Source organism: Heloderma suspectum, chromosome 6 (genome assembly GCF_057233095.1).
Source record: "Heloderma suspectum isolate Gila_16-S chromosome 6, 16-S_ref, whole genome shotgun sequence".
NCBI classification, from domain to species: Eukaryota; Metazoa; Chordata; class Lepidosauria; order Squamata; family Helodermatidae; genus Heloderma; species Heloderma suspectum.
The window spans coordinates 78,268,762-78,281,277 of NC_139463.1; the positions used below are offsets into that span (position 1 = coordinate 78,268,762).

Consider the following 12,516-nt stretch of genomic DNA (forward strand, 5'->3'; position numbering starts at 1 on the left):
GTTTCCCTCCTCTTCACTGTACCTCATAGCTCAGGCTGCACTGTTCAGACTCTGCTGGCAGGATCCAATGTGATATAAAAGCTTCCCAAATACTGAGGTCACAGAGCTTCCCAAATACTGCTTTGTCCCTTCTCCTTCACCTCTTTCACACCAGCCTCCTCTATCTCCAAATTTTAATGGCCACTCTCATTTCCCTTAGCAAATGTTTACATGGAAACTGGAGGGTGGATTTCAGAACAGCACTGTTAGTACCCATCATGCCCTTCTCAGAAAGGAGACGGGGAGTGAGGCTGGAAATGGTGCCGGGGAAGGAGCTCGGGGAGGATGAAATTTCTGCATCTTGGTAACTTCTCATTTAAAAAAAATGAGCTGAAATTAAATCCCCCCCCCCCGAATGGGTCAGATTCAAGATGTTCAGGTATCCCAGCATGGGGAGGACCGTGTTGTACCTTCCTGCCACAGAGCTGTCGAAGATGAGGAGCCTGTCAGAAAGTAGAGGTGGCAACCCTAATTCAGACCCATACTTTAAGGAGCGAAGCACTCGAACTCCTGGGGTTAGAAGGATGAATCAGTCGGTTTCCATTTTCCCCACATTCACATTTCTTTAATCTCAAGTTCGTTCTATCCTGAATATGATGAAATTTGTACATTTTGATGAAATCTTCTGTGAAAAGATGACCTCCAATGAAATTCTTAGCCATCCCTGCAAAGGAGAACAGGCTGCAGGATTGTCTAGGGGAACTGGGGGATAGAATGCCAATGGAGCAGCCCCACCCACATAGGCGGATGGTCTGGGAAGGGTGAGAGAAGATGAGATGAAGGCAATGTGGCCCGACCAGTCGCTCCTAGGAGGAAAAAGAGAACCTCCTACATCCAAGAATTGCTTCCGGAATTTTCCAGCCTGTAATTTCTTCCTCAATCTTACCCTTTTGCCCTCCTCTGCTCCAACCAGAACCAAGGCTCCTGACCTTAGGGGAGGGGAGGGAAGGGACCTCTATGGAGGAAGGGTGAGATGGAGAAAGAAAGCTCATGGGAAGGGACAATCAGCAGTACTGCTTATTGTCTAACTGCAGTGGGTACTGATTTCTCCCACAGCTCCAGCAATCACACACACACACACACACACACACACACACACACACACACACACGCATGCACACACATGCACACACACACACACACGTAGCACATATATCTTAGGTTTAATTAACTGAATCACTGAACTCTGACAGAGGGAAGTTTTAATTGAAGACTTCATTCATTCTCAATGTTGCCACCATCATGAGAGATGGGTGTTAAGGAAGACTCCATTCCTTCTGTTCCTTGAGTCAGAAAGTTGACATGTAAGAAGCAAGCAAGCAATCAAGGATGCTTGGGCATACTTGGCATTATCTTCAGCATTCTTCCACCACTGAATTAGAAAGAAATAGAAGCACAGAATTACCTCCCTTGCTAAACATGGATATAGGTTACTCTGCAAACCATGTGAGAGGTGGGTGACACCTTATCTCTATGGGCAATTCACCCATTGTTGCCACCGTGCAGTCTAAGGAAGTTTTAAGGAAGGCAGAGCTACAAGTTCCCACTTGACATCTTGCAGCTCAAATGTCAGGGTGTGGAGCGAAAGAAATCCCAGCAGAGGGGTCTCTCTGAATTCGGGGGTATTCTTCCAAAGCACAGGGGAATTACGAATGAGCATCTGCGGTTGTAGTGTGTTTTCCTTCTGTTTGTTTTTCCACCCCAAAAGTGCTGGTGAAGCTCCGTGAGTGTCCAGTAGACGCTGGATGCAGACAGGAGCTCTGCTGCCATTGTTGCCTGCAGATGCAGAGGAAGGAAGGAGCCACCACAGCTCCCACTGCTAACCATCAACCTATATAGCCTGCCCCCTCAAAGAAATTCTGTGGAAACGTGTGTGTGTGTGTGTGTGTGTGTGTGTGTGTGGTGGGTACTCAGCCCAAAATTGTGTGATGGAAAATGGAGAGAATGAGCTACAGCTAGTCTGGATTTTCTGTGGCTCCTGTTTTGTGTACTTCCGGTGGCAACATTGGGTTTGCCTCTGCAGGATGTATGAAAAGGCTCTTCAAGGATTTGATTTGCAGAATCTAGGGATGTCAGAGAATTCCGCTACAGATCTCGGGGAGGCCGAATGCCAGCCGGATGTCCGGCTGCTGGCGGAGCCGGCTGGTGGCTCTGCAGAATCCCTGTGGAGCACAGCCGGCCGGCCAGGATTCCGGGGGGGGGGGGAGGAACGGAGCGCCTCCCCCCCATCCAGGATTCCGGGGGGAGGGACAGAGCACCTCCCCCCCCACCATCAACATAATCCGCGAAAGTTAAGTGCCTTTCGTACATCCCTAGCAGAATCCACTGTATAAAAAGGGGGAAATGGTTTGAGAGATATTTTTGTTCCTATGAGATGCAAACAGGCTTCTGTTCTCCCAGGGTCACCTTTCCATGCATTTGGTACCTTCAGAGTTCCTTCATGCATTTTGTACCTTCAGAGTAGGTGGCTGAAAATTGTATCCTTCTTTCCTTAACCTCATCAGTTTTCAATCACTAAAACTTTTTAATGCAAACCACATCTCCCCACAGCTCACCTGAGATGTTCAGTTGTCTCCAAGGTCAGTATGAGTCTTTTCAACTAGTTTTGGACCCTGAAAGAAAAGACACACATTTTGATAAATTACTAGGCAGAGACTTCCTGTCAGGTCTTCACTGGCTGAATACCACAGTCATGCTCATTACAGTCATCTTGATTAGGAATGATATGTAGACTCATTGTTGCACCCTTGAGAAACTGAACTCTCTGCACCCCACCCCCGGCTTCAGTTTACGTTTGCAGAACAACGGCAATTGCTGTTCTACATTTCTAGAGCACAGCACTGAAGTACAACAAACCATCCTTCTTCCTCTTGTTCCTTTACACAAGATGATGTGGCTGCAATCACATCACAGTCAGTGCAATCCTCTATCTTCACTCACAAGCAAATTCCATTTGAGATCAATGGGGTTTACTGTCTGGAAGGTGTGCTTTGGATTTCAGCCTGTGTGTGTGTTTCCTGAAATAATAAAATCATCTAAAATTTGGGGGATGACACACAAAACCTCTTAGTGAAGCATTCCCCATCCATTCAGCCCACCTTCTTGTTCACACTCATGCTTCTGGCAACAAGGAAAACCTTCACTGTCTTATCTCTCATGAGCTATTCTAGAGAGTTGATTCTAAAATATATTCAAGCAGCCATCTAACCACAGACACACCCCCAACCACAGACACACACTGAAGGCATCCACCATTCTGTCACTGAGGTGGTGGCCAGTGCCCTGCAGTTACCCTCCAATCCTGAGTAGGGATGTACAAAACTCCCCTTACCTGGCTCCGCCGGGTTCCACTGGGGGGGGATGCGCTCCGTCCCTCCCCCCGGAATCCCGGCTGGCTGGCTCTGCTCCACAGGGATTCCAAAGAGCCGCCGGCCGGCTCCGCCAGCATCCGGACATCCAGCCGCTGGCTAGCAGGGATGCAAATGGCGGCAGCCATAGCCGACGCCGTTTGCGTCCCTGTAGTCAGCCGTGATAGGCTACGTAAAGACTTATGTAGCCTATCACGTCTGGCTTAAAAACAAAACAAAATGTGCGTATGCAAATGGCGGTGGCTACGGCTGCTGCCATTTGCGTTCCTCATTTTTGGCCATCTTAGTCTACGTAAATATTTACGTAGACTAAGACAGTGAAAATAAGGGGGAACGCAAATAACGTCCGCTACTCTATTTGCATTCCCCTTATTTTCGCTGTCTTAGTCTACGTAAATATTTACGTAGACTAAGACGGCCAAAAATAAGGAAAGCAAATGGCGGCAGCCGTAGCCGCCGCCATTTGCGTACATGTTTTTTTTTTTTTAAGCTAGACGTGATAGGCTACCTAAGTCTTTACGTAGCCTATCACATCTTGTAAAAACAACAACAACAACACCCGACAAGACTGCAAATGTCGGCGGTGGCAGCCGGTTGGAAGACCAGCCGCTGCTGCTGCTGAAGCCGCCGCCGCCCGGAAGATCCGCCCCAGGTAAGTCTCGTCCCAGGGGGGATCCGCGGGGAGGTGGGGGGTGGAAGGCCATTCCGCCACAGATTTTGGGGAGCCGAATACACTGGCACTCAGCCTCACCGAGATCCATCGTGGAATACTCTGCCATCCCTAATCCTGAGGCTACAGCCTTAACTAGGGATGTGTGGAGTTTGTTAAATCCATTCCATTTGGTTTTCACAGACTGGCAAGCATCTTTTGTTCCACTGTGTGCTCACTGATGGAATCAGATTTTTCTATGAGAAGTTTGTTCATTTACACGTGCAATCTGCACTACTGTGTGCTTGTGCATTAGCACAAATCCCCCCAAAGGTGTTTTTTAAGAGTCTGGAAGTTTGCGGAATCTGCATGACTCAGAAAAAGCCAGTCCGCAACCAAATCTGTGGGTTGGATGCATAGAAATCTGAACTTATTGTAATTCATTGAGGAGTTGTGCTGCATCCCTCGCCTTAACAGGCAGCCAAGGAAGGAAAAGCTGTACTGGATGCTTGTTTCTTTGAAAAGCATACCTCTGTTGCAAAGCATTCCTTGTGGTTTGCAGCTTCGCAACATTTTGTCACCAGTGCAGTAAATTCTATGATCACTTCTACAAGTTGGTCTTCTGTGATGTTGGGCTTGTGTTTATACATGTTGACAAGTATCCTGAAAGGAGAAGAACAGTTATGTGTAAAATAGGTGTGTCTCTAAAACCATTGGATCAAAGGGCCACCACATTCATACTGACTTCAGCAAGGTGGAGGTTCTCAGAATGATTTCTCTGTGTTATTTCTCATAATGTCCAGTGTTGACTCCCAGTTATGAATAGGGTTGTCACAGGTGTTCAACTGGGTCCAGGGGGCCAGTGGACTCCCCTGAACTTGGCGTCCCAAGCCCCGCTCACTGAGCCATGGGGTGCTGATGGACCTGGCCGCCAAGCACCCCAGAGGTCAGAAGCACCCTGGATCAACTCGCCCCTCTCTGTAAGCTGCCAACCTGCATTGCCAGCACTGCTGCTTCCTTCTCCCCCTCCCAGCTTTGCTACTGCATGGCAGCAGCAGCAGCAGGGGGGCAGAAGGATGAGAAGAGGGGGCTCCCTTTCCTCATCCTCCTGCCCCACTGCTGCCAGGGCTGGAGCCTGAACTAGGGGGAGAGGTGAGGCAAGTGGTGCTGCCTTCTCCTCCTCCCCCCATCCTGTCTACTGTTATGGCAGTGGTGCTGGAGGAGCAGAAGGACCTAACAGGCCTCTCCACTCACATGTGTCTTTCCCCTACCGATCCTCCTTTGCAGCCCCCATTTAATTGTACGATGGGGGCTCTTGTTTTTCATATGTTGTTTCAGAAATGGCAGGCTACATAGGGCCACCATTGCACACAACAATCAACTTAGGGAAAAAGAAGAGCCCCCATCTCATTTTAAAATGGAGGCCACAAAGGAGGATGGGTAGAGGAAGGATGCGTGCGACAGAGGCCTGGACAAGAGTGGAAGGGTCACTGAGCCCTCCCGGGGATCACACGGCCCAGCTCGGTTGGGTGAGTGGCTGTGGTGGCTGCTGGAGTGCCCAGCGAGCCTGGATGCAATGGTGTCAGTCCATCCCTCGTTATGAGCCCAGTAAAAGTTGGTAAAGATGGAGAGCAAGTTGAAAGGATGCCAAGACTTCATAAGAGAAGATGGCATATGCTCAGGAAGAAGGATGGAGAGAGAGAAGAGCTGTGCATGCAGGGAGGCTGACTGGGAATCAGGGTGGCTAAAAGAAGAGAGAAAGTGAAGGCAAAGTCAGCACACCAGTGCTGAAATCCAGTCACCTGAGGAGACCATGGATGGTGAGGCTTGTCAGTGAAGGAAGGAAACGGAGAGGGGAGTAACATGGCTGGGACAAAACCTTACAAGGGACACAGGGGAAGGAGGGAATGTGGGCTGACAGCGGCAGGGAAGTGCGCAGGAGAAGAAACCTGGATTGCGGTGGGCAGGGAGGGATGTCAAGTTTCAGATTTCCTGGGCCCACAAACTGCGAGCATCATGAAAACACTCCTAGGTACCCCTTTGCCATGATTGTGGCACCTATGAAAATATATTCTATTTTCTACCTAGCTGTGAGAAATGTACTGAGTCTCTCTCAAGGTGTGGGCCTGAAACCTCTGCGGGGGTCGAGAGCCCAAATGGATGGGGTGAGGAGAATGGTGGTGCCAGCCTCAGTATTGGCATAACTAGTGGCATGCTATAGTTCTCTCCCCTCCCCTGGCCCTGGCAGCTTGTAGTATCCTACATTCCATATCTGAAGATGAGGCACATTTAAAACAACCCTTAAATTCCTTTCAGGACTAGTGCTCTGCTGGAAATTTTATCCCACTCCCCCGCCCCCAACCATTTCGATTCAATTTGATAGAAAAGGAATTGCTTTTGAACAGGAATTCAAAGGAGGAGAAATTCCGGAGAAATTCTCCTCTGTTGGGTTTGGGGTTCTTGTGCTTACCTGACTTATGAGGTGGCTGAGGAATGTGTGAGAGTGTCCTGTCTGTCATTGTATAATAATACCTCGGGCAGCCTGTAGCCTCCTCGGCTTCCTGCACTTCAGTTAGAGCCATCATGAGGAAGAAGTCATGAGGCAATTCCTCCCATGGGGCTTTTTCAGGTCAGGAAGTGCAGGTGGTCTGGGAGGCTGCAGAACAATGGAAAGATGTGCAGTAGAGAGAGAAAACACACACAGCACCCTCGGCCACCTCGCAGGGATTAGGTAAGCTCAAAAATGCCACCAAAGGAAATTCAAAATTCTGCCTCAGAAGAGTGGAAGCCTCAGCACAGTTGATGCGGTTGCCACCTACAGAAGCAGTGCAATAAACCAAAAACTCTGAGGAAAAAGGAAGAACCCGTGCTACAACCCCTGCCAACACTGAGCCCTATCTGTGAGAAATTGTTGGAGAATTTCTTCTCCCCTAGGAGAAATTCAGTGAAATTGTCCCCCCAATTTCTCTGCCCACAAATAGGCTGGAGAATTTGGAGAGGCCATTTGTGCACAGCTCTGTTCAGGACTACGCCTCACAAATGGGCTATGACTGTGGCCTTCTGCCACTCGTCTGCATTGTACGATGCTAAGATATATGACCATGGTAGGGAGGAGACTGTCCTGGTGATTGGATGAGCTAAGCGAATATCATGGTGGGCGGAGCTGGTGGATAGACTGCCATTGGCTGAGAGAGGAGGGCAAGGCGGGACTTCAGCATGAAGCAAAGACCGAGAGCCAGGAGCGCCAGGGTATGTAGTCAGAAGCTAGAGAGGTGAGGACAATGCAAGTTCATGTACTGATTGACTTGAGATAGCCAGTCAGATCTCGGCTCAGGCCTCTGAGCTCTCACCTTTGCTTCTTCTTTTGCAGATCTGCTTCAGTATCTGTGCACATATCTGCATGGAAGGTGAATAATTCAGCACTGAATGGGACAGGAACGTATTCTGGATCTACACCCAAGCCGCTGAAGCATTCCTGACGGAAAGCATAGCTCTCACTGCAACATCGGCAGACTTGTTTGTTTATGTGGTGTTCTTCATGTCGCAGACATATGGCTCCTAGCACTAAATCCGTCTAGAGGGAGAGATATGGGGGGAGAGAGGGAGAGGAAATGTGCTGGCTGTTAAACTGGAAAAAGCATACTCCTCTATTTAGGATGTATTAGAGGTATACGAAACCCCGCTTACCTGGCTCTGCCGGGTTCCGCTGGGGGGGGGAGGTGCTCCGTCCCTCCCCCCGGCATTCTCGCTGGCCGGCTGTGCTCCGTGGGGATTCCGCGGAGCTGGCGGCTGGCTTTGGAAATCTAGCCGTGATAGGCTACGTTAATCGTTACGTAGCCTATCACGGGTTATTATTATTTTTTTTTACTTTTTGTTTCGTGGCCAGGGAGATGGGGCGCTTCTCCCCGGCCTGAATTTTGGCCGGGCGAGGCGGGGCACCTCCCCTCCGCCTGAACTTCAGGGGGAGAAGCAAAGTGCCTCCCCCTCACCACGAAGCACCCATGCGAAAAGGTAAGTGACTTTCATACATCCCTAAACATGACTCTCACAACCCCAAATGCTAGCACATTCGCTAATGCAGACACTTTGCTCAGGAAAATCTAACACATTCTCAATCTTGCAATTGCATCCACAAAATTCATACTTAAAAAAACACACACTTTGAAATGTGCACTGTTTAAAAAGGGTGTGGTGTCATGATTCGATCCACGTAGTCAAAGTGTGCATTTGTGCGTCTATTTTTTTTTTAAAGAATAAGCACTCTCCCTGTTGTTGTTGTTTTTTAATAGATGCTCGCGCTTCGGTATGACTACGAGGTGTAACGGAGCATCAAGGTGGGAAATGGAGAACATTGATAGCTTTGAACATCACCGGTTCTCCCATCCCTACCCCTTTCACATGCATTGACAGTATTTTCTGATCTCCTAACATTTCAAGTCATACTTTTTAACAGATACTAAAAGGTTGATCGGTAGCCCAGTAGTGTTTAATTTATTTTAACGCTATCAAAACACAATGACAATTAAATTAAAACAAGTTGGTTACCCGTGAACACATTTCACAGAGAAAAATCAAATCTAACAAAAGGTTTAACTTAACTATTTGAGTTTTTTAAAACATTTCAAGTGTTACATCACTTTCTATGCACAAAACCTCCTTAAATACAATTCTCTTGGTGTAAACTCCAGGGTAGGGATGTTGTGGGCATTCGGCTGGGGCTCGAGGTCTGGCGAGAAATGATCGACTTGGCACCCCTGACACCATTCTGCAGATCTCCACGCTTGCCTGATTCAGGGATAACCTACTAACTCCCAACTTTGAAATATATATATATATATATATATATATATATATATGTGTGTGTGTGAGAGAGAGAGAGTACAAAAATACACTGGGCATCCACAGATGCAATGTTATACTGAGGAAGGTTCAACAACACATCTCCAAGTTCCCATGAGTGGGAGAGCTAATGCAAGGAGCGATGTTCAGCCTGTTCTGGATGGCTTAGCATGTCCTCTGAGGAACCAGACATAGAATATGGGTGGACAGGCTGCTGGAAGTCAAGTTTCAGCAGAGACCATCCACTGTTTTTGACCATTTTTGGATAGTGGTCAGCCATGGTATTGGAGGGACTGTTGTTGGGGTCTCTTACTCAGAGCATGTTACTTGAGAATTAGTCAGGGTATCTTGGATTTTGGTTTCTTTCTTTGCTCAGTTCAAAATGTGTCTCATCATGTTTAAAGCCATAACCAGTGAAAGACCTTCCTCTGGGTCCAGATTAACTAATGGCATGATTACCTCCATATGATTGTACTCGCCTGCTGAGACCTTCGGAGGAGATTATGTTCTGTGTCCAAACATTGTCTGAGGTTAGGATAGTCAGTACACGGGACAGGCCTTATAAGTGGTGGCATCTAAGCTGAGGAGCCCATATGATCCTTTCCCATTATACCCTGAGGCATCATGTAAAGACTGCCCTCTTTAACAGAATTGTTATGGCAATTACTTTCCCCCTAGATGGGTTTCTGAAGGCTGACTTGTTATTTTGACATTTTTCTATTCATGTTGGTTGTTCTTATATTACTGATGTCGGACTTGGCCTACATATTTTCAATAATGCTTTGATTTAATTTCTTGTGATACATGTGTCGAACCAGTATGTCTGCCCACCCCTCCCTGCCCCTGGGAATGCCCGTTCTCGTCACTCTGTGCTGCTCTTCCAAGTGCGGAACACGGGGCCAATCTATGCTGAGTAGGGATGGCAGAGAATTTCTCCCCGAAAATTCAGGGGGCCGAGCGCCAACGTGTTCGGCCCCCCGAACAAGTTTTGGGGAGAAATCCTCCACACACCCCCGCCCCCAGCCCCCCCCCCGGGACGGGACTTACCTTCCCTGAATGACCGGCTGCCGCCCCCGCCATTGCAATGAAAGAAAAAAAAAACACGTCCCCTGATAGGCTACGTGACGATTCACGTAGCCTATCACGGCTAGATTTGCAAAGTCAGCCGTGATAGGCTACGTGAATCGTCATGTAGCCTATCACGGGTGACTTAAAAAAAAAAAAAAAGTGTGTACGGATAATGGCGGCCCCCATAGGGAGCCGCCATTCCCGTTCCTTATTTGGTCGCTGTAGTCTACGTAAATGTTTACGTAGACTATGGCGAAAATAAGGGCAACGCTATTTGCGTTGCCCTTATTTTCGCCGTAGTCTACGTAAACATTTACGTACACTACAGCAACTAAATAAGGAACACGAATGGCGGCTCCCTATGGGGGCCGCCATTCGCGTACGTGCTTTTTTTTTTTTAAAGTCACCCGTGATAGGCTACGTGACGATTCACGTAGCCTATCACGGCTGATTTGGCAGATCTAGCCATGATAGGCTATGTGAATCGTCACGTAGCCTATCAGGGGACATTTTTTTTTTTTAACTTTCGTGTTCGCGGCCGGGCGAGGCGGGAAGCCTCCCCCCCCGGCCTGAACTTCGCGGGGGGAGCAGCGAAGCGCTCCCCCCCACCGCGAACAAGCTGCGAGAAAAGGTAAGTGACTTTCGTCCACCCCTAATGCTGAGCACGAGGCAGCACAGGAGGTGGTGTGGGCTGATTCTCTGGGAACCAACCTCGGAGAGCAGACCTAGCCACTGACTAGCAGCCTTAGGATTGTGCCCTTAATTGTGTTTTGTTATGATTTTATTGTTTGAACCACTTTGGGATTTCTTTTACTGCAAAACAGCACGTAAGGTTTTTTTTTTTTAAAATACATAAATAACATGGAAGAGAAAATACTCACATCTTCCTCAGCACATGGCAGTCTGTGGGCATCATCCAGACTGCAGCATTTGGCAGAAACCCCAACAAGTTGCTTTGTGTACTTGTGCAGTTCCTCAAATGATAGCTGGGGTGCTTTCCGGGTGAATCTGACAAGGAACCTGCAATAGCAATGGACCAGCAGATTCCAGTTAGGGAGGGTATGGGGTGTGATCTTCAGCTACTGAGTGAAAGAGCTTCGGCTACTGGGCAGTATAGGAACTGAACAAACAAATACATAAAATCCTCAGCAGCTGAGGATTAGCTGTAGTGCCTGAGAATAATCGAATTGGCTTTCACAAACTGAGGGCTGAGCTCAGAGAGATTCAGAAAAAGTGAGGCCTCCGATTATGAAAATGAGGCCCATGGAGCTTCAGTCTAAGAGCTCTTTTCATTAGGGATGTACGAAAGTCACTTACCTTTTCAAAGCGTGACATTTGCGGTGGGGGGAGGGGCTCTGTCCCTCCCCCTGAAATTCTGGCCGGGGGGGAGGCGTAATAGGCTAGTTTACGTAGCCTACGTAATAGGCTAGTTTACGTAGCCTATCACGGCTGCTTTAAAAGAAAAAAAAATGTGCTTACGCAAATGGCGGCGCCCATGGGCACCGCCATTTGTGTTCCTTATTTTGACACGCCTTAGTCTACGTAAACATTTACGTAGACTAAAATGGCGAAAATAAGGAGAACGCAAATAGCGTAGACGCTACGCGGTTTTTCTTTTTTCTTTTAAAGCAGCTGTGATAGGCTACGCAAACATTTATGTAGCCTATCATGGTATTTTTTAAAAATCTAGCCGTGATAGGCTACGTCAATGTTTATGTAGCCTATCACATCTTTTTTTTAATGGAAATGGCGGCGGCGGCAGCTGGTCGGAAGACCGGCCGCCGCCGCCGCCAAACCGCCGCCAAACTGCCGCCGGAGCCGCCGCCGCCGCCAGGAAGATTCGCCCAAGGTAAGTCCCGTCCTGGGGGGGCGGGGGGGCAGACCGTTCTGCCACCAATTTTGTTGGGCCGAATGCGCTGGCATTCGGCCTCCCCGAGATTTGTGGCAAAATTCTCTGACATCCCTACTTTTCATCCCCACAATGTCTAATGTCTTTGCATCCTCAAACACACACCTCACTCCTTACCCCGAGCTTGTGACACAGCAAGCAGACCTTCACATACCTTAGCTGATGCTGGATAAAGAGCTGAGTAAGTATTACGGCATCTCTTCACCAGTCTAAAAACCTGCATTTGAAATGGGGTTTCTGCTTCTGTTTTAAATGCAGGATCACAACCAACTCCCTTTACATGCACTTCCTTACCGCCTTCCCCTTCCCCCCTCCTTGTCCCCATATCTGAGTCTTCCATTATTAGGGGTGCACGAAAGCCACTTACCTGGTCTCGCAGCTTGCTTCGCGGTGGGGGGGAGGCGCTTTGCTGCTCCCCCCTAAGTTCAGGTCGGGGGGGGAGGCTTCCCTCCTCGCCTGGCCGAAATTCAGGCCAGGGAGGAGGCTTCCCGCCTCACCCGGCCGAAATTCAGGCCGGGGAGGAGGCATCGCGCCTCGCCCGGCCGCGAAATAAAAAGTAAAAAAAAAAAATGCCCCCATGATAGGCTACGTAATGATTAACGTAGCCTATCACGGCTAGATCTGCAAAGTCAGCCATGATAGGC

At 48.6% G+C, this 12,516-nt stretch overlaps 1 protein-coding gene across 1 annotated transcript in view; it reads right to left on the bottom strand.

Annotated features, from left to right (window-relative positions):
- Window positions 1–1,185: 1,185 nt before the first annotated feature.
- The window catches only part of LOC146341313 (albumin-like), a 40,076-nt gene continuing 28,745 nt past the window's right edge, over window positions 1,186–12,516 (bottom strand). The window contains 5 exon segments of the mRNA XM_084807194.1: window positions 1,186–1,411; window positions 2,595–2,651; window positions 4,587–4,719; window positions 7,407–7,630; window positions 10,845–10,983. Coding sequence (XP_084663320.1) covers window positions 2,604–2,651; window positions 4,587–4,719; window positions 7,407–7,630; window positions 10,845–10,983 — 544 coding nt within the window. The 3' untranslated portion in view covers window positions 1,186–1,411; window positions 2,595–2,603.